Raw genomic sequence first — 27242 nt, forward strand, 5'->3', positions numbered from 1 at the left:
CCTCTATGTCCCTGATCTTTTGTTCAAACTGCTCTGATTTATCGTTTTTGTTCAGTATGATCGATATTGTATCCTTCTTTGATGGATCAAATCTTAGGAATGGCGATTGTATCAATACCTTCTCTCCATCATACAATATAGACACCACACTATTGTTCCTTATTGTCCTTTTGGTTCCGATATTGAACTTTGATACATCTATCGAGGAGAACTTTATAATATTCATTTGTATGTTCTAAGTAACAGCCTTATCATTTTTTGGTTAGAGTTTTACAAAGTTGTGTATCGATATATTTATACAAATTGAAACTTGCTGATCTCCATGATCAATATAGCATCTAAGAACTTGAATACGATCTCATCAACATCCTTGTAATGCTCTGATAATTCCATTACCTGGCCACAAGTGTGTGCAACCGGGATATGGCCACTGTTGTTCATTGCCCTGACTGAATATTCAGACAACTGGTCAATAAGGATATAGCCTGAACCGGTCCAGAACTCAAGGATGGCCTTAACAAAGTCCTCGTGCTGTGGCAATCCTTCTAGAAGCTTTGTCTTTGCTGGATCATTGTCTAACCTGATCCATTGTGCAAGCAGCCTCTTGTATACACGATTGGGCATAGATAACACCCTGTCGAATAGCTCCTTTATACCAGGTGAGACCATAACTACATTCTTATGGTCATAATACACTATCTTGGGTATCAAGATGCTTTTCACATTCCTCTTCACGCTCTCAACACGGGCCAGAACTCTTGCGAGACCGCTTATACCAATTTGCTTTTCAATAAAAAAGTTGCGTTTTGATATCCTCATACCACACAATATGTTCTTGTACATCTTGTTGATGTTGCTCTGCTTTGTGTAGGGGTCATACTCATAGATATCTATCATGCTCTCATCCACTATCTTCTTGATGCTAGTCCTCTCTCTATCAATGAGCCTCTTTATGTCCTTGTTGATGCCGAACTCCAGCAGGTAGAACATTAGGATGTCGTGGTACGACAGCGTTGTCTTCTTGTGGTCTTTCATCCACGATTCCGAGCTGTTAGAGAGCTCGAAGTGTTTTATGTATCTCTCTATATCATTGTAATCCTCAAGATAGCCATCCATGTTGTGCCTTGTTCTGGGCTTGATAGGCTTGTATATAAGGCCCGCTACATCCATGAGAGAGAGCCTTATATTTATGCCATTATTGTTGCGCAGGAGGAAAATAAGAATGGCACCAACAAATTTGTAATCATCATCAGCAAGGTCCCTCTTGAAGATGTATATGTTATTTCTATTGGACAACCTCTTGAGATACTTGGCCACGAATTGTTTGGATAATGATGTAAGGAACTGCCGAGTGAGCCCACCAGCGTCAACAGAGGTGTTGTGTCTTACACGTGCAATATCAAAGTATATATCTTCTGGATTTCTTCTGAATAATCCCTCCATGTATTCAAGCTCGTTCATATCAGGGTCACGAATGTTTATGGTATTCGAATAGAAAACCTTCCTGTTGAACATCTTAGTTATTGTATCATTGATTGGTTGAGACTCGTTTGTGAGATATGGGCATATGCTCTGCAACAATTGCTGCAAGGATTTGTTGTCGATGTGCCTCAATGCGTTAGAACACTTAGAGTTATTAAGGGGTGTGGGCTGCCTATCTCTGATGCTGCTGGATTTTGAGGATGGTGAGTTATTCGTGGAATTTCCCTTCGGAAAGAAATATGTTGTTATTGATCTTGCGTCCATTCTCTCTAACATTCTCTTGAGCTCTTGAAGGTCTTGGTTGGGGTCTGATGGCATGAAGTTATCTTTCACATAACTCAGATCACCTTCTGACAGCCCACTATATAAGCTGTCAAAAGCACCCTCATACTTTATACGGAAAACTTCAGCAACATCTCTTATCTGATCATATTCTTCTTCTATTGAATCCGAGATCGGTGGATTGAATAGATTGTTCAACTTGTTCCAGAACCAAAAATTGCGAAGATTGAGTGGTGAATGTCTAATCTCAAAGAAATTGAAGACGATGTCATTCAACATGTCGTTGTCCTTGTCTGTATAATTCGGGATGCTTGGCAATCTCTGATATGCAATATGAGCCATGCTGGATATGAACCTGAAGATCTCATCATCCTTTTCCAACAAAAGCCGACGGTCTTCTACATTATCCACATTATTCAGAAAGTCTAAGAACTCACGTATCTTAGGACCAATCTGATGATGATGGATATATACATAGCCAACCGCCATAAGGACAGTTCTATCATATCTTAGAATGTGACGGATAGTATCAGTAGAGATTTTTGCGAAACCTGCTAGAGGTCTTAGGTCAACATACTCCTCCTCATCACTTGATCCACTGGAACGATCTGTTCGGATATATCGCCTAGGCACATTCTGCATCAAGGAATTGTACTCATCCGCACTGATAGATCTGATGGACATTTATTTATTATATATACATTGTTATCAGAAAATCAGAATTCTTATAGCAAACTTTTTGAGCTACCATAATCATTATTTAAAGTGTCTTTGTTTTTTGAGAAAGCTAATGATGGAGGTTCAATTTGTACAAACTTATCAAGAAATGATGTAAAAAATGATACCACCTATCTTCAAGTGAATAAGTACAACAATGGAAGATTATAAGCTCTTGCCATGGATCAATGTTGATGACCTGTATCTGGATTTTCTTATAAACAATCCACACCCAACTGCTCTTAAGATTATACGCGACAAGCATCTTGGTAAAATATTGCATGAAATGAAAAAGAATCCATCAAATGATGATTATGATCTCTTTTGGAATTATATCTCAAAGAATGAGAATGCCTTGGACATCATTGAGAAAAATATTCAACATGTCAATTGGAAATTGCTATCTACAAATCGTGCTGCCTTTGACATATTGAAGAAGAATCCTACGAAGATAGATCATGAATATCTTTTGAGAAATCCACACCCTGATGTCATTAAGATCATCAATCTTCAAGAGTGCAAGTGTCATGATAGCACAAATCTGAGCAAATTCCTGAATAATCATGCCAATTCAGATGTCCATAATAAATTCATTGAAGACAACATAGACATCATTCTCAAGAATATACGCATTGACAGTTATTTCTGGTATGATTGTCGGAACAAGCATGCCCTTGATCTCTTTCAAAAAAGATGCAATAAAATAGATTGGTCTAAATTATCTCTGAATCCAATTGCAATTGACATCTTGAAGAAGAATCTTGACAAGGTAGATTGGAACAATCTCAGCAGGAATGATGGTGCATATGATATCATTATGGAAAACAAACAAAAGATCAAATGGAAATATGTGTTCTATAACAACAACATCAAGCTCAAGGATTTCTTGCTCGAAAACAAAAAGAAGCTAGATACTGACACTAGATTCAACATGTTGATTTTCGAGCATGACACTTGGAAACTAGATCTGATCACTGAAAGACAGTTCATGAACAGTGTCAAGAACATATGTTACATTGGAGATGCAATGAGGGATTATTTTGCAACAGCCACGACAAAAGAACTCAACCTTCTAAACAACAAAAAATGGTTCCAAGGGTATGAAAGTTGCATGGCATATATGAGTGCAAATCCTAATATCTTTCAGGATTAGGCCTGCCATAGGAAAACTTCCCTACACATAATAAAACATTTACAATTTTTATTTCATGCCAAGAAGTGTTATTTTTATGTTTAAGGCACAAATATTGCCGGGTTCTGCAATAGCCTATCCCAATCAACCATATACACCCTCTCTCCATTTCTATAGAAGAATTGGTGATGTTGCAATTCATCTATTATCCTCTCTGATGGATTTTCACACAGACCTTTCACAAACCTTATCTTTTCATCAGTATTTTCTTTATAATGAGTCTTCAATCTATCCAATAACATATCTACAGCTATCCAGTGTGGATTCTTTATGATAAAGAACAATGGTTCTTTCTCATAACTGTAGGTGTATCTCTTGATCATATAAATATTATCCTTAAAGAATTTCATCGCGGTCTCATTGTTCAATTTACCAAGGTGATGTAAGAATGACATATTATCACTATTATTCTTCTGCATATTCTTATCAATCATATATTTTATTTTATGATTATCATTATACATCTTGATCAATAGTTGTGTAGCCTTCTCATTCTTATTCTTGCACAAATATATTAATTGCATCTCTTCATCTATCTCTGGAAACAATCCGAATGCCTCTATATTTGGGTTCATAAAGATCGTATATTTAGTATTATGTCTATGCTTTTTCATTAACTGGATTGCTATCTCACTTGGATTTGCACAGAGTCTATACCAATCTATATCATACTCATTCCCATTCACCAGCAACAATCTAAGAAGCTCCTCATGTGGGCTTGATGAGATAGCTTTTACATTCAGATTTGCCTTGATTTCATCAATCCTGTGTATGATCTTCACTATATTTGGATTAGGATTATTGAATATTTTGAGATCAATCCGGGTTTGGTTATCATATCCAATGTTCTTGTATCTGACCTTATCCTTATCATAACAGGTATTCAGTTCTCTAATGTGCTTGTTCAAGAATTTCAATGCAGCAGGATTTGGATTGCCGCAAAGATTGATCAAAGTATCTTCTTGTGAAGTAAGTTGTGAATGCCAATATTTCTCTATCAGCTTTATTGCTTTTGAATTATTATGCTTTGCCAACATTTCAAAATCAAGAGTATCTATTGAGAGCAGGTTCTTCTTTATCAAGCAATGCAGATACTCAATTGCACCAGTGCTGCTATTATTACAAAGGATTTTGTACTTGTTTTGATCATTGTTGTTGAATATGACATCCTTATCGATCCAATCACGCAATTTATATGAATATACATCCTCAATCTTAGCAAATATCAATTCTTGTACGTCGTCCGGAAGATGGATAAACCTCGGTGATGCTCTGCTTGCTGAAGGCAACTTAGATGATGTATCCTGCTTGCTTTGCAATTTCTCCATTGACATAATCTCAAGCCTGCTCTTCATCTGCCTCAATATCTTTTGGAGTTTTGGTTCTGTTGTATTGAATTTTTTTGCATATGATTGCAATTCTTTCTCATCTGCTAAGATCCTTTCTATTTTTCTAAGGTTTGAATTCTTGACAAATCTGTAAAAACTGTTGCTTGGATAGATGTCTGATATATCATATCTCATAAGGGTCAGTTCTGCCCCTCGTTTGAATGGCGCATCAAAATCAGATATTGCAGATATAGATGATGTCTTGCTTGCTGATGGCAACATTTTTACTTTAATACCATAAAATATATACCCTCTAGATGGAAAAGATCTGACTTTATTTGTAAGAACACTAATCCTACTTTTTGTATGAATAATATACATCTAATATCAAAAATGAAGCCAGCACATCAGTATGGTCATCAAGGCATGGATCCCTTCACAGAAAAGTTCAAGAGCATCAAGCTTCATGAAACTCCCCTTGTTATTGTTGAAGATGTCATCTTCGAGCAGTATAAGAATATCTGTAAAAAAAACATCAATCAATTCAGAATGAATCATTTCATGTGTTCTATGTGTGCTCAATGGTGCTGCAAAGCAGGTTGCAGGAATGATGAAGAACACAGACGCAAACACTATGGTTCTTTCTGTTGGGATTATACTGACCGTTTCAATGTATTGCAGATGTGTTATGAATGCAGACATACTTATGTTGTTCTGAGGTGTGAGCATTGTGAATATAAATACGATTATAATGACATTGCCAATATTGGTTTTGTGCGATCTAAAGATGGTTTCACAGATATCATAGCACACTGCCATGAGTGTTACAATGAACGCATAGACTTCAAATGCCCCTGTGGTCGTATATATAAGCTGTGTGATGGATATGACTACATGTATTGCTCAAGGAGTTGTGATCGACACTTTGATGAAGGTTGGTGAATGATCAAAAATACTATAAAAACACTTTTTGTGTTTTTAGATTTGTTTCAAAAATGCTGTGAAAAAATAAATAATATCATATATTTTTGACGACAAAACCTTATAAAAAACTACTTACTCTGTATATATTTTTCCATTATCCATCTCAAAAATGAACAAGAATTATAAACAGAGCAATACAGTCCAATGTACTCACTGAACTACATCTTGAAACTTGCTCTTAGATTGAGCAAGATCATCATTGCCGATGATTCTGATGAACAAGAATTGCTTATCGAGAAACTTGAAAATGCACTCTCCAATAAACATAATATCTTGAATGTGCATAAGCAAGTGACAAAGGACAATCGATTGTACGATCTGAGGGATTTGAAGGAAATATTGCGTAAATGCAACAACATTCTCAAGATAAAAAATTGTGCAAATAAACTGAAAGAAAGAATAATACAGAACCCATTGTTCTCATTCTTGGATGATTCAAAGATCAATGATAAATGCAAGACCTTGTTCTCAAATATAGAACTCATAGCCAAAGAGTTCTATACATATCAAGAGCTCATAATTTCATTATCAAAATGCATAATTCTAATGTCAAATAGATTGAATGACATGCCATATGAGGGTAAAAATAGAACACTATTGACAGAATTTATGGAACCGATTGCAGATGCGTATCATATGTTGAACCTCTGCATCAATTCAATGAATATCAAACAGATCAACTTCAATATGTATGAATACAAACGCTTTGTGTTTCATGCCGCAAATGCATTTGATTGTTATCATTATCTTGATGATTATGCAGAATACAATGAAACAGTCAAAAAGAATAAGAATCAAGCAACATTTGTAAAGATTTACTTTGAAGTTCCAGATATATCAAATATCTCTGAATTGCAACTATTTAAAACAATATCAAAAACTGTTAAAAATTATGATTATGACTATGACTATGATCCTGATTATAATTCTGATGAGGATGGTAACAATGAGGATGGAGATGATGAGGAGGATGAGGATGGGTATGGGGATGGAGATGTGGATGATGATATTGAATATACAAGTGAAATTGAATCTGATGATGTTAGAGGCAGTGATGATGAAGAGATAGATGCATAAGATTCTTGTAAGATAATAAATCTAAATATACAGTGATTTTTATCAAGTCAAAATATCTATTTACCAAAAGATATATTGATAAGGCAGGCTGTTGCCTATGATAAAGGTCTTAGCCATCTCTTTGATTATGACTCTCTAAGTAGATTTGATTATACCACGACAACAATATAAAGAATTTTTTACTATTGATCTGATTATATATAGTAATGTTGATAATATCTCAAAAAATGATGCTCTATAAGTCAAGAGCGATCAACTAAAAGATGACCATTGCACAATACAAGCCTTATGACAGGGCATTCTGTCGCATATTCAATGAGAGCATGAAAATAGATGATGGATGGTACTACCTCTATGGACCAGACCGCAACAATGTGTACAAGTACAACCAACGAAATGGTCAATGCACTGTAGCATTTCCAATGGACGACAAGCGAATGGGATTGTCTTATGATCTATACTACAAGCATTACTTTGATGCATATGAAGATAACAAGGATAAACCAGATGCACACACCAAACTAACTACACAGGGCATCCCTTATCTGGATTATTGCGATCCAAAGGCATTGCCATTCTGGGATTCACTCGTGCGCGGTGGCAAGAGCCAATGGTATGTGCATGCTGACTTTCCCAATAGGATATTCTTCAAATCATGGGGTGAATACTGCACCCCGGAAGATGTTACTGCAAGAAGCATGGGCTATATTGAGAAATACAAGGATTTCTGGCCAGATGAGCCAATTGTCACATCTGCTAAGCGCAAGATGGATGATGATGACATCGTAGTCATCAAGAAATGCATCAAACTACTAAATGATATCATAGCAACCTCTACACCATCCTAAATCTCTAAGCCACACATATATTCAATCTTTTTTATTTGTTGCGATATTTGTGCTTATGCCATTCAAAATGATAATATGTTGTATAACATTTTGAACAAGAACAAAAATGCCGCCACACATTACACAATTTTTCCAAAAACAATTCGAGGATCATTTCAAGGCCTTCCTCAAGCATGAGATGCGAATGCCTCTTGAGGATAACAACAATGATGTGACCATCTTCTGCCGGGATGCTGTGCTGTCACTTATTGAGAGGATTGTTGATGCTATATCGAGCATCTATGAGCAGCTCCCAAACCGCACTGCGGTCAAGGCATATCCCGATATGTTCCTAGCCATCCATATGGTGCTCAGCCGTGATCTTGCTACACATCTTACCAGCAGGATCGCCAATACACTCTCTGAGTGCAATCTGATAAATATCAAACGCTACAACTATGAAGAGATTGAGGTCTCATTCAGCGTGGATATGATAGAGGAAATTGTAAAGAACAGGACATCCTTGAAGACATCCATGGACCTATATGTTGCGCTGGATGCGTGCATATCTTACATGTTGGAAGAGATATTCAGCCAATTGAAGCAGAATGGAAAACAACCCATCACTCTATCTAATGTCAAGGAGACTATCATGAGGGATGAATCACTCAGGGCCGCATTCTTTGAGGATGTCCTAGGAAAGCCAAAGGACTTCAAGATCAAATCCAAGGCATATGCCAATAAATCCGCACAGGGCATTACAAAGGCCACGTATGAGGTAATGCTCCAGAGATATCTAAATCAAGGCATCAAGGTATCCAAGGAGGCATATGCTAGCATCACAGGGCATCTTATGACATATATGGATATGCTGATGCGCGCTGTGCTGGACATCAGGAGGAACAGCATCACATTGAAGGATTGCCTAGAATCTTTGCACAGGCACAATCTTGCTCTAGCAATGGCCTTCAACTACATAACCGAATACCACAACAACAAGACAGCAAAAGAGATATTGGATGGATTTGAACCCAAGACCCCATGTGAGATTGTTGTAGGATGCATCAATGAGATCGTGTTGCAATACGCACCAAAGAAAAAACTGGATGATGATTCAATGAGGTTGATGCATGCCGTGTTTGAGGCATATATTGCTAATATCCTTGTTGAATCCAGCATGTTAGTGACATTGCAAAAGAAGAAGACAATCAAGATTGAACACACAAACTATGTTGCAACAATGTTATGAATGTGTAGCATCCTATAGTAAATGTCTAAACATATCTTATATATACATCTTTTACAAAGATTGATTATAAATAATCATAGATCACAAAAAAATGCAGTAAAACATAACTAAGTAACTACTCAACAATGTTTTTATTGCTTGTTAGATATCTCCAAACACATAGAAGTTAGATAGGTCCATGGCCTAAAAATGATATTGATCTATATAAGGAAATTGATATACTATATACAATGGATCCATTTGTCCAAAAGTTCAATTCTATAGAATTTGATAAGACCATCTTAGCACCTGTCAAAGACATAATATTTGAGAGATATCTCGACATATGTCATGATGATATAAAAGAGTTCAATGACAATAACTTCTTATGCCAGATGTGTTGTGAATGGCTGCCAAAGTCAGAGAATGGAAGGATGGATATATGTCTTGTTTGCACTGAAAACTATGTGGTATGGAGGTGCAAAAACTGTGATCATGTATTTGAAGACTGTGTGATCATAGCAAAATCAAGGCATGAGGCATATTGTGGTTATTGTTATGAATATGAGATAGATCACACATGCCCCTGCGGAAAACTTTACAAGTTAAACAAGGGTCTGAATGACAGATTCTGTTCATCAATGTGCAGCATATAACATAAATATAACAAAGTTCTTCTGTTTATATCCATTTTTATAATATGTGTGATGAATCCAAAGATTAATATTGTAAGATGGCATTGAAAGATGCTCTTATCACGTCGAATAAGGAGGATTTTAGTGAGGGGATCTTTGGACAATTCTTGACATGGTTGCTTGAGATATTGAATCATATGGTAACATCTAATATAATTGATGATGAAACTAGGATATATTTTGATATTCACACATTGGAGTATGATAATATCATTCCTTTAATTATAGTTCCTCACAAGCATTATTTATTGCCAGCAACCGATATACATAGAATAGATGTGTCAAGCTACAAGATAGCCAATGATTGTGAATTCCCTTTCTGTGAGGAAAGCTTCTATACAGCAAATCATATTTTTAATAAGTTCTTTGATTTCTCAGATTCTATTAAAACAAATATACCATCTATAGATCGCTCAACATCGGTTGGAATCCATTTTCGTGGATCGGATAAAAATTTTGATATAGGTCAGGCAAATCCTATATCAGATGAAGAATTCATTCTAATTGTTCAAGATTTTCTTAACAAGAATAGTAAAATTAGATGCATATACTGTTGTAGTGATGAGCAACTGTTCATAAACAAGATGTTAGATCGATTTGGAGCATCCTATGATGTTTTGCAGTATCAGCAGAAACAAGCAAACAATACCAACAGAATGGGGTTCTTTAGATGTGCTAAATCACTCCCTAAAGAACAAAGGGATTCATACATATCTCAAACCACTCTTCCTCAGTAAATGAGTATGCACATTTATCTATGATAATATTGAGCAAGCCCTCATTCATCGTGTCAAGCAAATTGAATTGTGTGCGCTCCAGCTTATCTGATATATGTGTCACATTCTCTTGAATGAACTTCAAATATCTCTTAAGATCTAATCTATTGAGAAAATTGTTTATGTCCAAAGGGCTTGTGATGTGGCATTTAGATATATCAAGCAAATCCACAGCATCAGGATTTTTGTTAAACCATATAGAATCGTGCACAATCTTTTCTGGATAGGCCTTCAGAATATCTAACGCATTCTCATTCTTTGATAACTCACTCCAATAAACATTGGACAGGTTGTCTCTCAAGATATCGATAGCACCCTTGTTTGCTGAAAGCACCTTCCAATCAATCTCACCCAAATTATCCTTCAACAATTCAATTGCATCTTCATCATCCTTTGCTGAAAGCACAGACCAATCTATAATATCAAACCTGTGCTTGATGATCTTAGCATATATCTTAGTGCTCTTAGAGTTGTTTGCGTTTTTATGTTGGGAAGCGAAGCTTGCCACAGGCAACACTTATTTTTGTACTTGAATATGTAAGGATGTATTCTAGAACTTATCCGGCTGGAGAGGTTATCAAGGCTCTTGAAGTTTATAACAATGTAAAGAGTCTTTCTCTCAAACTTTCATTGAAGTTTGAGAGTGGAAGGCTTCATACATCACCGGCATTAGCAAATCCACCATTCAGAGATGGTGGTCAAACCTTAGAATGACTATCAGACGCAAAGACAAACGCAAACGACGTTTCAAGCGCCGTCATAAATATCCTCATCTAAATGATGTCATAAAGCACCTCTTCTATCAAAACAAAGACATCGCCTTCATGCATCTAAAGCAAATCCAATATACGTTGAACCTATCTTATGACATCTCTCCATCATTGACATCTCTTTATCGAGTCCTAAAACAATCTAAGATATCAAGGCGTCGCGACTTTGTCGCTTTTTGCCGACCGCCAAAGGCGGAGGCAAATCGCTTCAGCATCCACCATATCAATCCAACAAATCCAAGTGATAGAAAGGCCAGGTTTTCAGACTTCAAGGCCTCGATAGATCCATTATTGAACGACAATATCGTTTGTCTGGATGAGACCTCATTCTGCAATGTTGGCAACCCTTTTTATGGCTACTTCCCCAAGGGAAGACAACCCAACGCAATCAAGGTATCAAAACGTGAAAGAGTATCATTGGTCATGGCTGTTCACTCTTCTATTGGCATTGTTTCTTACAACCGTGTAAACAAGGCCTTTACAAAGGCTTCATTCTTAGTTTTTTTATAGGGTCTTATTCCTAAGCTTCCTAAGAGCACAAAAGCCATCCTTATGGATAATGTGGCCTTCCATAGGTCTAAGGAGGTTGTTGGCTTGTTGGAACGGCATAAGCTTGTTCCTCTTTATATCCCTCCGTACTCGCCAAGATGCAACCCCATTGAGGAGGTCTTCTCTCTGTTGAAGAGAGCCTTCCGAACCAAGACAACAAAGAAGTGTCTGGCAGACCGTATTGAAGAGGCAATCGACATCATAAAAGGATATAAGGATTTGGATCTTAATTATAAGCATACAAGAGACTATGTTAGAGCGGAATGTCAAACATTAGGATTGTAAAACGAAAGGCGAAGGGCTTCTTCAAGTGTGAGGACCTAGTCACAATCAAGGATGCTGTCAAGGCAGCTCATAGGATCATGTCAGATGCGTCCATACTCGTCCGGTCATATTATCTGCGATGGTTCCAGAGCTCATATCCCCTTGATTCAGATGACAAGGAACTTGAGCTTGAGCACTTCCATATATCCATGGCCTGCAGCATAGTCCAGGGTATAACAAGGCCTCCAGTCCGTGGTGTTGGTCCTGAACAATCTGTCAAGATAGACGTCTTCAATGACATGTTAGATGAGTATAAGAGGCTGTACGAGCGTGCTCCAAATGATAAAGAGAACGAAACGGACCTCTCTCTATCGCATGTCTTAGCATATTCCATCGACAACCTTCTTACCGCGTATAAAAACAACATCGAAGCCCATTTCTCAAAATATGTCAAACGCTTCATCCGATGTGATATGTTGGCTAAGGGCTTCAATAAGTCTGAGGCAAACAGAGTGGCGGCAATATATACCAATGCCTATATTTATGACTCATCCCTCGACCTGGAACCAGACTTTATGGAAAGATTAGGCCTTGAGGCAACAAGTTATTCATCTCTATTCCCCTCTAAGATAAATAAGGGCGGTTTTCCAAGGGTCTATGACCTGAAGGCCAACCCTTGGGTCTATCTTCCAAAGATGGTCATGATAAATCAGGCCTTAGAGACAGACTTCTCTTCTGTAGAGCATAAGGAGAGGAGGCTGCTCAATCCACTGCCCTTCTATTCATCGTTTGTTCCGATGCACATACGGATTGATACATCCGGCTTATCGCAGCTGCTGATGACTAAGGATAGGCTTGATGATTTCAAGAGATCTTATCTTGCTGAGTTTGGAGTAAGTCTAAATATAAAGAACAAGGGTGATATGCTAGCAAGTTTTGAGAAGATCTTTGGCCGGAAGGCAACATCCAATAGAGAGGCCGGATTGTATGCAACAGAGATGTGGAGCTTCTTGACAAACCTGAAGACATGCCGTCAATGGAAGGAGCTTGATGGGGTTGTTCGTAAGAACGATCCCAAGGGAACACAATGGATGTTTGACAATGCTGTTGTAACGGACGGTGTTTCAATCTCATTCCAGGTGATCGATAACAGCATGTTTGGACGGAAGGCCTTCTCTGGCAGGAAGAAGAGGGTAGCATGTCAGGAGGCCAATGATGAAGAAGATAGCAAGCAGGTAACAAGAGAAGAGCTAAAGACATCGAAGCTCTTGGGATGTGACCCTGGGAAGAGAGACATCCTAGCAATAACAGATGGCATAAAGACTATCTGTTACACCAAGGGGCAGAGAGACATGGACACGCATAAGACAATAAGGTTGAGAACCAGTCTGAAGAGGCGCCGAGGCTGCGGCCTAGAGGAGTATGAGACACAGGTGATGAACCGGTTCCAGAAACGGTCATGCCATCCTGAGATGTTTCGACGCTATGCCTGTTCCAGGAAGAGGATGGAACACATGCTGCTTGAATGTTATTCTCATCCAGTCTTTAGAGAGTTCAAATTCTTGGTTTACAACAAGACTAAGAGCTCCGAACATAGGTTCATGCATAGGGTGTTGGAAACATTCAAACGGCCGCAAACAAACCTGAGCAAGGCGAGGTGTGCGTCAGGAGTTATGCGTATGAATGCCTTGAAGGAGGTCCAAAGGCATGGAGATATCATTATAGGGTGGGGCAACTGGGGAAAGAATCCAAACGCGCTACGATGCTCGGCAGGACCAACCCCAGGCATTGGAATAAGGAGAAGGTTTGAATCGCTGTTCAAAACAACAACAGTGCCAGAACACTACACCTCCCAAGAATGTCCGAGTTGTAAGGGACGATGCCTAAGAAAGGCAACTGGCAACCCGATCATGAGACACCATCTGCTTCGTTGTACAAACGATAGTTGCTGTAGCAGGTGGTGGAATCGGAATGTAGCCGGGGCGTTCAACATCCTAACAAGGCTGTTGGATGGACAAACACTATCCGGTAACGAAACTACCGGAGACGGGTTAGGAGGTGACGACCTCTAAAACCTAGAACTTAGAGTGCAAAAACGCCATTACGATTGTGATGCCTATTCAAGGGTGTCCCAAGTGTAAAAAGAAAGCACTCTAAGAGCATTAAACTCTACTCTGTCAATGTTCTCAATAAGGATGTCTGAAGCGTTCTCATTGCATGATAGATTGTTCCAAGCCTTGTCGGTCATCTCATCGATTTTTATATTTATGATTTTCATAGCAGTCGGATTATTATTCAAACAAAGACCTTCTATGTCAAGTTTGCTCTCATCAACCCATGGTAATAGTCTATAAGACATATCTTATCCTCCTTAAGTATTTCCTGTTGTATATAAAGAAAAATCTTTGATATTATTTTTACCTATATTTTATCTTGATGCTCATGTAAAAAAATTCTTGGATAGAAATACTATAATTTTAGATAGCATACAATCACTAGAGGTGGAAAATGATTGCATGTTACTTCATACTTTCAAGCAGTGCGCATCACAGGAAATTCAAAGCTTTATGGTCGATTCCTCTAATAATATTCAGTATAATACTCTCCTTAAGCTAAGCAATGAAGAAGCATCATCTCAACAGCTTTTGGAAGCATCTCAACAATCTTCAGAAGTATCTCAACAAGAGCAGGCTCCATCCTCAACAAAGAAGACAGCTAAGAAGATCCAGCAACAACACCAGGCTCCATCCCCAACAAAGAAGACAGCTAAGAAGATCCAGCAACAACACCAGGCTCCATCCTCAACAAAGAAGACAGCTAAGAAGATCCAGCAACAACACCAGGCTCCATCCTCAACAAAGAAGACAGCTAAGAAGATCCAGCAACAACACCAGGCTCCATCCCCAACCAAGAAGACATCTAAGAAGATCCAGCAACAACACCAGGCTCCATCCCCAACCACGAAGACAGCTAAGAAGATCCAGCAACAACAGCAGGCTCCATCCCCAACCAAGAAGACATCTAAGAAGATCCAGCAACAACACCAGGCTCCATCCCCAACCACGAAGATAGCTAAGAAGATCCAGCAACAACAGCAGGCTCCATCCCCAACCACGAAGACAGCTAAGAAGATCCAGCAACAACAGCAGGCTCCATCCCCAACCAAGAAGACATCTAAGAAGATCCAGCAAGAACAACAAGAGCAGGCTCCATCCTCAACCACTATGATAGCTAGGACGATGCAGCAATCAGAGATTTTACCTGAAATGCTACAAAATTCTTCAAAACTACCTACAAAAGATACAAGAAAGAGAAAAGCTCGAACATATATTCTACAACACAAATATGATAAGCATCCGCAACAAAAAGTTGATAAGGCTAGGATAACTCTTCCTAAGACAAAACAAAAAAAGGTTGATGATGAAAAGCAAAAGGAACAGGGTGAAGAAGAAAAGGAGGAAGAAGGAGAGCAGGATGAAGAGGAAGCAGAAGATGATGAGGAAGCAGAAGAGGATCAGGAAGATAGTCAAGAGGAGGAGGAACAAGGAGACCAGGATGAGGAAGAAGAAGCAGAAGAGGATCAGGAAGATAGTCAAGAGGAGGAGGAACAAGGAGACCAGGATGAGGAAGATAGTCAAGAGGAGGAAGAAGAAGGACAGCAGGATGATGATGAAGAAGAGGAGCAAGATGATGAGGAAGCAGAAGAGGATCAGGAAGATAGTCAAGAGGAGGAAGAAGAAGGACAGCAGGATGATGAAGAAGAAGAGGATCAGGAAGATAGTCAAGAGGAGGAAGCAGAGGAGGATCAGGAAGATAGTCAAGAAGAGGAGGAACAAGGAGACCAGGATCAGGAAGATAGTCAAGAGGAGGAAGAAGAAGGACAGCAGGATGATGATGAAGAAGAGGAGCAAGATGATGAGGAAGCAGAAGAGGATCAGGAAGATAGTCAAGAGGAGGAGGAACAAGGAGAGCAGGATGAGGAAGAAGAGGAGGATCAGGATGATGAGGAAGCAGAAGAGGATCAGGAAGATAGTCGAGAGGAGGAGGAACAAGGAGAGCAGGATGAGGAAGAAGAGGAGGATCAGGATGATAGTCAAGAGGAGGAGGAACAAGGAGAGCAGGATGAGAAGGAAGCAGAAGAGGATCAGGAAGATACTCAAGAGGAGGAGGAACAAGGAGAGCAGGATGAGGAGGAAGCAGAAGAGGATCAGGAAGATAGTCAAGAGGAGGAGGAACAAGGAGAGCAGGATGAGGAGGATGAGGATGAGGATGAAGATGAGGATGAGGATGAGGATGAGGATGAGGATGAGGATGAGGATGAGGATGAGGATGAGGATGAGGATGAGGATGAGGAAGACGATGAGGATGAGGATGAGGATGAGGAAGACATTCGTAAAATCTTAAGGAAGCGCAGAAAGTTAAACCTTAAGGAGGAAGCTGAATACAAACAGAGAATTGCAAAAATACGGGGTTCTCTATCAAGAGAACAATATGCCTCTAAACATGTTGGAAAATATCATGTGATAAAGTTGCAATCGAGGAGAGACAAGGAATTGATTGTTATTAAATCAAAAAAGACAGGAACAAAACACAAGGTCAATCTCCTTGATGGATTTGGTGTTCAACACATAGGCCCTTCAAGATCCTTAGGCAAGCATAAGCTTGGAGTGTTTGAATGTGGCATGGAAAATAAGAGTGATAGTACAGTTTATAACAAGAACAATGATCAAACATATATTACAGGAGGGATTGAGGAGCTTGAATATTTCGCAAATAACAAGGATGTAATATATCCTACAGATAAAGATGATATAGCATTTGACAGCAGGAATGGGATCGATACAACAAAGGTATTATGCAGAAACATCCCAGTGACATTGGATGACATTCTTGCTTACTTCAAGTCTTATGTGAATAGCAATGTATTTATGCAAGGTCTTGTATATTCCGTACATTCTACCTTTTCTGAGGTTAAAAGATTTGTTCGTCGCAAACATGAGAGATACATAACATTTCCAATCACATTCATTGATGTCATGACAGATGAGAATGAGAAATTTGTTTTCAAGGCACTGCTGTGGAAGAAGAAGAAGAATTCTAGATATCTTGGTGCAAGGGCAGGTTTTCTCTTACCAGTATTGTTCATAGTATTGGATTTAGAGGGATTTGTGACATTGTCGAGGATCTGGGATATGTCATCATCTGTGATGGTGAGTGTTTCTTCAAAGTCATTCTGATCAGGCGGTTGGAAATTGATGTTTTGGTGAACTGAATTGATGATGTTGTCGACATCGAGGGATGGTTCATTGTTGTTATTGTTGGTCATGGGTGATGTGAATGAGCTGAAGATTCCAAAATCGTTCAGAAAAATTCAAAAATACGGGGGAATTTGTTGAATTTTCAAAACGGAACCGAGGCGATGCTGAGTTTATACCTTTATTAGTAAAATTATTGCCTTTCTGTTGTAGCATTCTAGGTTCTTTAACTTGTATGTTTTTCTTTCTCTTTACAAGTCGGTGTCCAATACAACTATACTACACTGCTATAATACTGCTATTATACTACTAATAATACTACCCTCCGTGCTAGTCGAGGGTAGCAAAATGATGATGGCGCTGACTGGTCCTCCTCGCCCCTTCGCTGCCTGCACCCAGTGCCGTCGCCGCAAGACTCGCTGTGACGAGCAGCTTCCTTGCACCCGCTGCCTCCAGGCCGGACGCGGCGATGACTGCTCTCGACCAGAGGCTGGTGATGCCGCGCTCGGGACCCCAACGGCATCACGTGGGCTTCGCCGCAGGTCGAGCAAGGCCTGCCTGGGCTGCCAGCTCAAGAAAGTCCGCTGCGGGGAAGCGCGGCCCTGCGTACGCTGCTGCCGGACAGGGTCCGTGTGCTACGAGGAAGGGGGGCTTCCTCTGGGAGTGGACTTGCAGGTGTATCAGCGGAGGCGAGAGCAGGTGACCCAAGCGTGCGAGCGCTGCAGGAGGTCGCGACTCAAGTGCGACGCCGAGAGGCCTTGCGGGCGATGCGTCAGGTCAGGCCAGACGTGTCTGGACGGACGGAGGCGGAGGGGAGGAACTGGGCGATTGGGGATGAAGAGGCAGCAGAGGCCCAGAGCTGCTGGACATTGAACGAGCTCGTCAGCCCAGACAGCATGCCGGGAGTGTACCTGACGGAGGGGCCCTGGGGCGAAGAGGAAGAGCAAGATGGATTCCCTCTAGGAGGGTACCTCCTGTCACCGAGCACGGAGGAGGAGGTCACCTGGGAGAGGCCGGAGAGGCAGGACGATCCTTCACCTTTGTTTGATTGGTAGCAGGGAGATCTCTGGTGGGGAAGGAGAGTTTGATCCTAGCTCTGCGACTGCAGCCTTTGCTAATGATGCATGCCTGATCAACGATCATTTTAATGAAAGGAAACATCCATTTCTATCACTGCGCCTTCCAGCTACGCGAGAAAGAATATTCTTGTCCACCAGCCCACCCACTTCTTCACTCAGAGTGGCGATTGTCTTACAGCCTCCTGCTGCCTATTTCACGACAATTCTGCTCAACCTGATCCTGCTGCCTATTTCACGACAATTCTGCTCAACCTGATCACAACCTTGCTTTATTCCTAGTCCCTCAAGCACTCCTCCATCCAGCCCTCCTCCTACCAAGCAAACAAAGGTGAAGGATCGTCCTGCCTCTCCGGCCTCTCCCAGGTGACCTCCTCCTCCGTGCTCGGTGACAGGAGGTACCCTCCTAGAGGGAATCCATCTTGCTCTTCCTCTTCGCCCCAGGGCCCCTCCGTCAGGTACACTCCCGGCATGCTGTCTGGGCTGACGAGCTCGTTCAATGTCCAGCAGCTCTGGGCCTCTGCTGCCTCTTCATCCCCCATCGCCCCGCTCCTCCGCCTCCGCCTCCGTCCGTCCAGACACGTCTGGCCTGACCTGACGCATCGCCCGCAAGGCCTCTCGGCGTCGCACTTGAGTCGCGACCTCCTGCAGCGCTCGCACGCTTGGGTCACCTGCTCTCGCCTCCGCTGATACACCTGCAAGTCCACTCCCAGAGGAAGCCCCCCTTCCTCGTAGCACACGGACCCTGTCCGGCAGCAGCGTACGCAGGGCCGCGCTTCCCCGCAGCGGACTTTCTTGAGCTGGCAGCCCAGGCAGGCCTTGCTCGACCTGCGGCGAAGCCCACGTGATGCCGTTGGGGTCCCGAGCGCGGCATCACCAGCCTCTGGTCGAGAGCAGTCATCGCCGCGTCCGGCCTGGAGGCAGCGGGTGCAAGGAAGCTGCTCGTCACAGCGAGTCTTGCGGCGACGGCACTGGGTGCAGGCAGCGAAGGGGCGAGGAGGACTTGTTTGGGTACCCGCCATCGTCGTGGATGGAGGAGAAGGTTTATCGGAGTTGAACAGTTTCCGATTCTCTATTACTGTTACTAGTCATCATGATGACATCGTAGACCAACTCAGAAGTTCTTGAACACACGAGAAGTTCAGGGCGAGCACACTCATGGACTGGTATCTCCGAACCTTTCGGAGAATCAGGTCACAGAGTCATGGATCGGGTAAATAACTCGAACCATTTTTACTCAAAGTTAAGTTAAATCCCCACTAACTCGAACCTGTTCGGATTTAAGCGAAGTGCGCATCACTTTTACTCAAAGTTAAGTTAAATCCCTACTAACTCGAACCCGTTCGGATTTAAGCGAAGTGCGCATAACTTTTACTCAAAGTTAAGTTAGATCATTACTAGTTAGAACTGACCGTGGGACTATTTTGTCTCTTTTAACTTTGAGTAAAGGAATTTTGTCTCTCGGAGCGGCAACAGATGTTGACGATCATCTTTCAGCATAGTCGAGGGAAATCATGCACGAGCCTGAGCGAGAATCCCTCGCCGTGCATCATATTAGGGCTGTTGTGCCTGTTCCTCCTCGAGGTTCAGCTAATCGTACCAGTACAGGACATACCCAGGGCCGTACCACCCATACTTTGCAAACACTGTCGCCCAACAGGGGTTGTAATACTGAGAGATCCAACAGACGTCAGAGCCCTTGCTGCCTTCGTGCCTCTAAGAGAACACCATAGCTACCCTGTCATAGTTACGTGATTCAGTGCTCTGAAATCGTGCCGCAAGGAGATCGGACACGCAAGGAGACACGCAAGGAATTGAGCTAGTACAGTGCTCATGTTGCCCAAGTTTCGAATCTCTTTATTCAGGCATTGAAGCGTTGAAGCATCGAGCATTAGAACTGGTATTCATTCATCCTTGAAAGAAGCGGTCTGTTGATTACCTCACACACTTCACTCGAATGCACGGCACCTTCAAATAGTTTTGACAACGCTCATCGCTTTCTCTACTGCTTTCTCTTGCAAGCTCTTCTTCTTGCTCTTCAACTCTCTTGGCGATGGTGATCTGGCTGCAACGTTTTTGTAGAAGTCCGATTCCCCAGGTAAATTGTCGATCACTGATTGCGAATCCTCCGCGTGGAAGGACGAGGATGAGGACAGGACCGTTTCCTTGGAAGCATGAGTGTAGAAATCGGACTCGCCCGGCAGGTTTTCTACTCTCGACTGAGTGCTTGGCATCTCTGTATCCGAAATGTCCTCTGGGGTGCTAGCGCACATACCGCTGCCTTCATTCGGAACGCTATCCTCACTCGGAGTTACGTCGTCTGAAGCACCCGCCAGTTTCGCTTCACAGTGCTTCAGATGGAGCCACTTGATGAAAGTAACAGATGTCCCTCTTCCCACAGTCTGTGCATTCCAGCTATGCAAGGAAGAAGCATCGTCCATCGGGGAGGACTCCCGAGAGTCGTCATTTTCCATTTTCGGAGACCCATCCTGATTGCCTGCGTTGCTGCTCGGCTCGCCTGCGACAGCCGCATTGCTGTCCTCATTTTCTGAGCAAACCTGATGTATCCACTTGCTGTACAGGTCCGTCGTTATATTACTATCTGAAAGTCGACTGCCATCGCCATCTTTTTTCGCACGTCGCTCTGTTCCCATCATGGAGGGGTGAGGCTCAGGTACCTGTATATCAAGCTGGAGTGATCTGCTGCAAGAGTACGCTGCTTCCCTGTGCTATGTTAGACTGCTTGCAAGTCGCTGTTGTCTGTTCTGCAGTTGAATATCTGTACAGTGCTGTGCGCTATCACATTCACCCGTTCACTAGAGCGTCGGGGATTGTGGCGGAGATGCGGGGTTGTACAACCAGGGTGGTCTCGTTTCCTCTTGTGGTACCCCTCTCGTATCTACCACCAGAAAGCGAGTGGGAAGGGGTAGGATAAACTGGTTTGGGGGTGGTCAGAATGAATGTAGGTTGGGGGCTACCCCATACCTCACGAATCCTGCGGGTTCTTTCATATGTCAGGACGTGGACCAGGACTCTCCCTCATGGTTGGGGGTACCTTCCAATACTTTGGGGTAGTGGGGTACTGTATTGAGGGTATTGATCCATGGGGGTGGATAAGTCAGGGGTGCTTGAGGGAACGGTGGGGTGCTCGAGTCTTAGATGAGGGTGGGTACCATCCTCTTTGGGGAATGTGGATGGAACGATCTTCGAACGCGGGCTGAATAAGAGGGGGTGGGGGTTATACATGAAGGGGTCCTGATCTATACCGACGGGGTGGTGAGACCATAAAGGGGTGGAAAAATAGCTCATAGTCTTATTCCTAGGACCACTACTATGCCATATACGTAGATTTCGGTCGATGGGGAGTACTTCCCCCTATGTTTCTGATATGACCTCCTATGCATCTTTGCCACCCACCCTGGTTTCTCCACCCCACCGTTTGAAAAAACGAGGGGTGGACATCAAACCATCTTTGACCCTCATCCCCACATTCCCCCAATGAATCAAACCGACGAATCCAGTATGATCCAAATCGGTTCGATGCAGCACGTCGGGCAAATTGATTTCAATCGGTTGGAGTCATTGATTTTTATCGATTGGGACATCGGGGCTCTGGGTCGGGATGGCGGGGAGGGGGAGCGGGGGAGCGGCAGCGGCATGCGGACTGCTGCTGCTCACGAACGCTTTGACCCTCCTAGCGCTCACCAGACTCAATGTTAAGTACAACCAGCTGCAGCATGACTGCCAGTCTCACATGAGGGACCAGGCAGTAGTGATCGGGAAAGCCATGGTGAGAGTGAGGGGGAGGGCGACGGGAGTATGGCGAGCAGTTGTTGACTTCATGATGCAGGAAGAGGCACAAATTGCAGAGTCCTCGATACAGACGTGTAGGAATCAAAGCAGGAACATTTGTCTAATCACATAATTTTCTGGACATGTGATATCTACAACAGGATCCTCTCTACCTCTGGCAGCACTTGGCTCACCATTGCGGTGGATAGCTTTCAGGGATCAGCAGGAGGGCTCAGGGATGTTTTGAACAAAGTTCTCTTCGAGGCACCGCGCCGCAGCCTGCCGATTACAGGTTGTTTCCTCACTTATCAGTCGTAATCAGCTGAGGGGTACAAACAGGGGTCCACCTTGGAAACCTGAACCCGCAGAGTCGACAGACGGTTGAAATGTGGGATGCTGAGAACGGACTCAAGTCCTGGCAAGAGAGCGGAAGGCTCTCCTTCTCCTACTTCTCCAGCGACAACGCCAAGGAGTACATGCATAAGGCAGAGGAGCAAGCCGCTACGTCGAAGCTCGCCGCGTCAGAGACTGTCAGGACGGTTAGGCTCGGCATGTTGTTGAAGGAGGTGCAAGGTAGCAGAAGAAAATGTCATGAGCTAGCGACACTGTCTCACTGGTTGACGATCAGCAAGGTGCCAGCACGTCCTCCTGCTGGATCAGAGCGAGGGGCCGTCTGTCTGCCCCAACGCCCTTCATGTCATCCGGTAAGCACGGGAGGAGGTCGAGGGAGCAGGGAGGGATTGAGGCGTGTCTCTGCAGATATGCTGTCGCCAAGGCAGACAACTTCTGGGGGTCCTGGTCGATCTTGAGATTCTCCAGGGGGGTCAGCGGAATGCTGCTGCCGTGCGCTGAGCTCGAGCACCTTGGGGGCTTCGTGCTTGAGCAAGCTGGGGTGGCCTCGTTCGAGAACTTAGTGGACATGTGGTTCTCTAAGGTAGAGCAGCGTCAGAGCTGTATGATCCTCTGCCGTCATGGAGTGACGCTCCTCTCTAGGATGCTGGCAGCTACCCGCAGCTGAAGAAGTGGCAGCCCCACCTTCCAGCTGGGCAGCAGCTGCTGTACCGGCACAACCTGATTCAGACGCAGGACCTTGCATGCGCGGCGCCGTTTGTGGTGAGAGGAGAGCTTGCGCGGAAGAGGAGGTGTAACGTTTCATTCGTTCTCAGCTTGCCAACACTCTCCTCAAGGACAACGCCTTCCATGGAGACTGTGCTCAAGCAGGTTCAAATCAACTTGGCTCCCCCTCCTTGGGCAGGAGCTCATATGTGCGCAGCGGACTTCTCTCCTTGTCATGTCGTGCCTCCGGAGCCTTTCATGATTTTCCAGGTCCCTTCCTCGCTCTCTGTCCTCTGCCTTTCGTCTCCTCTCCCATCCTGCATTCCAATCTCTGGAATACATCTAAATTTCCCTCGTTCCTGTTCTCACCCGCGATGCTTTCCTTCAGAACGCAGGCGACAAAGCTTCTCATTCTTCGAGCTCCCCGTCTTCTGCGAAAGACTTTGCCAACGTTCATGAGTTCGACAAGTTGCCGGATGAGCGACACCTTGTGTCTGGTGAGCTGGGGGTTGACTGCGAAACGACATGCGGGACGGTCTCGTTGGGTTGCCAGGTGAGAGGAGGAAGAGGAGGAGGAGCTTACGAGTAGTGAGGATAAGGCTGCAGGAAGATCTGCTGGACATAATCAACAACTGCGATGCTCTCAAGATTGCCTTTCCGGGGCAGTGCAAGTCATGCTCGCAATCTGAGGGGAACGATCAACCGGGTGAGGGGGGAGGCCGAGGGAGAGATGGTGGAAGCAAGGGGAAAGTGTGAGGAGAAATTGAAGACAGGGACAGAGAGAGGAAGGGAGGGAGAGGGAGAGGGATAGGGCAGGAAAGGGAAGATATACAAGGGCAGGTGGTGGAATGAGAAGAATTTGTCGACTGACTTTCAACCTTCCAGCCATCGACGTGGACGCGGGAATCTGTCTTACGAAGGCGGACAAGAAGGGCTTCACTTGCAAAGCCTCCCATCCTAAGGTGGACGCCTGTCTGACGAATGCTGGGCGGCTGACGTGGACAAATCCTGCAGACGCGAAGGGCCTGCGTGTGCGGAAAAGGCGATTGATATTATCAATGTTACATCCTCCCGACCAATCCTCTCGAATCTATCATATCTACCTCCTCCACGCTCCCCGGCCTCTGCGCAGCTCAGCGATACCTTCACTTCCCCTCCTCGTCGGAACTTGCCCCGTCACCCTCCAACGGTTCTTCATCATAATCCTCACCTGCTCCAAGTTTGACCTCCCCACCTCTCCCTCCCCGTCGTCGTCTCGGTCGCTCACCTAGCACGAGGTCGTCGAGCAGGTGCTCCTCCAGCCCGGGGTCAACTTCCTCCCGATCCTCCTCCCGGGCGGGGGGGATCACAGAACCATCCTCCGTTACCCTCCACATCGTTGGGTCCTTGTAGAGGTTCAAGTTGCTGCGGTAGGAGGTGTCAGCACAGCAGCGCTCCTCCTGGTGCCCTCCTGCCTGCGGACGGTGGGATCGCTCTCGATGTCATTGAGGAACATCTCGTAGTCGTCGCGCGAGCTCTTCAAGCGCGACTGGTAGACTCCCTCCTCCTGCCGACCCACGTCACACGACACGGGCGGAGCAGGCACGCGCGTGCCTCCTCCTTGATCAGCGCCCTGAGTTTCCACGTCCTCTTCTTCCTCGTGGGCGGAACCTGAGGGTTCCATCAGGCAGGAAGACGAGATGAAGGGAACTCCCACCTTCTTGACGATGAAGACTTCAGGTAGGACAAGCTTCGGCCAATCCTGCAGCTCGTTGTCGTTGAAGACGGCTGAAAGCAGCACCATCACGAGACAGAAACCAACCGGTAGGGCTCAGTACCATTGCTGAGGTCGTACCCCAAGACTGTATCTCCGGCCTGGTAGAAGTTATGAGCGAAAGGAGGAAATAGATGGAAAAAAGTAGGATGGAGTTTGTCTACGATGGTGTAATGGCGCCTACCTGTAGGATGGCACCCAGGTGAGACAAGCAAGTGACTTGAATGTCATTAGATCCCAAATCCGACGCCTTTGCCAACGTGACTTCCGCCTGGTGACGGGGTGAGGACGAAGAGGAGGAGGAGGAGCAGCAGCAGCAGCAGCAGGGCAAACCTGCAGGAACTGTCCGACAGCGAGGCCGGTAGGATGGCAATCTATCACGATGTACTCTATCGCATTCTTGATCGTTTGGAGCGCCTGTGAGGGAGCCCATGTCAAACGAAACAAGGTCGACGTGGCTGAGGCGATACATATCTAGGTTGTCTGAAGTAAACTTCCGATCGAAAGTCATGGATCTCCATCCTTTGCCAGTCCATCACCTACGAGCAATCAACGGGTGGGTCCTGCAAGTCACAACAGACCCTCAGGTTCGGCCCGACTGAGACCACTACAACCAGGGGGCCAATACAGCCTGCGAGCTTGTCAAGAGTCGCGCGCTGACAAGGAGAATGACCTAGGTTGTTGTGCTGCTTTGGATGAAGGCAGAAGATGTCGTCTTTGCAGAGAGGGATGATCTCGATGGGGATGGCTTGTTTCATTTTCGCCACGTTGTTCTTGAGGTCTTGCGACATCACTCGGTCCCCCCCTGCAATAGTAGTGAAGAGAAAATCATCTAAACCCTCCCCAGCTCTGCCCCCCTCCAATCCTCAACCCTCCGCACCTGCTTTGCGCCTGCTGGGGATGACTGAGGTAACAAACGCGCTGAACTTCGTCGCGTGCTTCAAGTTGGCAAAGTAGAAATCGATTCCTGCAGCACATGAATCCGAGGCAACTCACAACCTTCACTCTAGTCACCGTCTGGGACTTCCTTCACGTTCAACGTCCTCTTGTGGGCCTTGTGCTTCAGGATCAGCTGCTCCAGCAGGTAAAAGGTCCTCTTGTTCTCAGCTCTTTGCCGGCATTGCACCACCACCAGCCACTCCTGCTTTGCCGCCACCTGCACACGTGGGCAAGCATTACAAACAGCAAAGTAATGTGACAGTCAGCCGAGGAGCTCCCGGCCGCTCAGTTCTTCATCGGGACTCGCCTCGTGACAGTTGGGACACTGAAAGTTCTTCAAGACGATCTCCACGACAACATTCTGCTGCAAAAGGACGCCAGTGTAGACTTCTTTCTGCACGGTGATCTTCACCTGTACCATTCCTTCACTTCAAACAATCTCATCGTCGCAGCGTTGCCTTGAGCCGTTTGGAATGGGGCTCGGTCCAGATAAAACTTGCATCTGCTCGCCAGCCGTCAACTCAACAAGTTGGTGTGAAGTGACCGGCACAACCTATGAGCTTCACTTTATTCATCCCCTTGATGCGCTTCAGGCAAATGCTCAACAGCTCCTGCAGTGAAAGTGACGGAATGCCGAGGGGGTAGAGGCTGATATTCTCACCCTCGACTCAAGTTCGCAGCTCTTCCACATTTTGGGAGCGTCCAGGTATCGACCGCATGCCCGGCACCTCTGCAGCATCACAGATGTCGTGATCCCCTCGGATATGTCAACCCTCGACTTGAGGCAGTTGTGGCACATGGACGAAGCATTCCATGTCGTCGGCGTCCCACATTCACAGCACAAGAATCTTGTCGCAGCATATGTCGGGTTGGCCTGCATAAGCTCTGCCGTGGTGAGGGGAAGGTCGATCATGTCCCTTGAGGGCTCCATGTTCCTGCAAGCAGCCCTCAACAACAATGTCTTCCACCTTTACCCGATCTCTTGCTCCCTCTTGCTTCTTTTTCTTGACCCCTCTTGTTTCAATCCTCCGCTCAGTCTCTCCTTCCACATCGCTCTCCCCCATACCCATCCCCTGCTCTCCCCGTCATCCCCAATTTCGATCTCTCCCGTCTGCCTCCCCTCTACTCCCCTGCCTCCTGTTCTCTGTCTCTCTCTCCTCTCTCACGATCCTCTCACTTCTCCTCTCGCCCTCCACCTCT

At 44.3% G+C, this 27242-nt stretch overlaps 8 protein-coding genes across 8 annotated transcripts; 5 read left to right on the plus strand and 3 right to left on the minus strand.

The window, feature by feature from the left end:
• Positions 1–294: 294 nt before the first annotated feature.
• GUITHDRAFT_133415 (hypothetical protein) lies at positions 295–2106 on the minus strand (the record flags this gene model as incomplete). Its single annotated transcript, XM_005839954.1, has 1 exon — positions 295–2106. One exon carries the CDS (start codon positions 2104–2106, stop codon positions 295–297), a length of 1812 nt encoding a protein of 603 aa, XP_005840011.1.
• A 5219-nt stretch (positions 2107–7325) lies between these two features.
• On the plus strand, positions 7326–7910 carry GUITHDRAFT_101475 (hypothetical protein; the record flags this gene model as incomplete). The annotated part of the gene is made up of 1 exon (XM_005839955.1): positions 7326–7910. The coding sequence occupies one exon, from the start codon at positions 7326–7328 to the stop codon at positions 7908–7910; it is 585 nt and encodes a 194-aa protein (XP_005840012.1).
• A 106-nt stretch (positions 7911–8016) lies between these two features.
• GUITHDRAFT_133417 (hypothetical protein) lies at positions 8017–9138 on the plus strand (the record flags this gene model as incomplete). Its single annotated transcript, XM_005839956.1, has 1 exon — positions 8017–9138. One exon carries the CDS (start codon positions 8017–8019, stop codon positions 9136–9138), a length of 1122 nt encoding a protein of 373 aa, XP_005840013.1.
• A 3032-nt stretch (positions 9139–12170) lies between these two features.
• On the plus strand, positions 12171–14243 carry GUITHDRAFT_101477 (hypothetical protein; the record flags this gene model as incomplete). Its single annotated transcript, XM_005839957.1, has 1 exon — positions 12171–14243. The coding sequence occupies one exon, from the start codon at positions 12171–12173 to the stop codon at positions 14241–14243; it is 2073 nt and encodes a 690-aa protein (XP_005840014.1).
• Positions 14244–14738: 495 nt separating this feature from the next.
• On the plus strand, positions 14739–18481 carry GUITHDRAFT_101478 (hypothetical protein; the record flags this gene model as incomplete). The annotated part of the gene is made up of 5 exons (XM_005839958.1): positions 14739–16563; positions 16804–16866; positions 17215–17280; positions 17969–18052; positions 18102–18481. 5 exons carry the CDS (start codon positions 14739–14741, stop codon positions 18479–18481), a joined length of 2418 nt encoding a protein of 805 aa, XP_005840015.1.
• Positions 18482–20472: 1991 nt separating this feature from the next.
• Positions 20473–21159, minus strand: GUITHDRAFT_101479 (hypothetical protein; the record flags this gene model as incomplete). Its single annotated transcript, XM_005839959.1, has 1 exon — positions 20473–21159. One exon carries the CDS (start codon positions 21157–21159, stop codon positions 20473–20475), a length of 687 nt encoding a protein of 228 aa, XP_005840016.1.
• Positions 21160–22648: 1489 nt separating this feature from the next.
• On the plus strand, positions 22649–23229 carry GUITHDRAFT_150503 (hypothetical protein; the record flags this gene model as incomplete). Its single annotated transcript, XM_005839960.1, has 3 exons — positions 22649–22867; positions 22923–22998; positions 23054–23229. Coding segments are annotated over exons 1-3 (437 nt in total), but the record flags the coding sequence as incomplete, so codon positions are not given.
• Positions 23230–24746: 1517 nt separating this feature from the next.
• Positions 24747–26973, minus strand: GUITHDRAFT_101481 (hypothetical protein; the record flags this gene model as incomplete). Its single annotated transcript, XM_005839961.1, has 12 exons — positions 24747–25117; positions 25168–25204; positions 25288–25374; positions 25437–25520; positions 25574–25642; positions 25685–25734; positions 25777–25908; positions 25984–26070; positions 26118–26259; positions 26401–26454; positions 26609–26653; positions 26704–26973. The coding sequence occupies 12 exons, from the start codon at positions 26971–26973 to the stop codon at positions 24747–24749; spliced, it is 1428 nt and encodes a 475-aa protein (XP_005840018.1).
• Between the last annotated feature and the right edge of the window lie 269 nt (positions 26974–27242).

The sequence above is a fragment of the Guillardia theta genome, assembly GCF_000315625.1.
Source record: "Guillardia theta CCMP2712 unplaced genomic scaffold GUITHscaffold_7, whole genome shotgun sequence".
Taxonomy (NCBI): Eukaryota; class Cryptophyceae; order Pyrenomonadales; family Geminigeraceae; genus Guillardia; species Guillardia theta.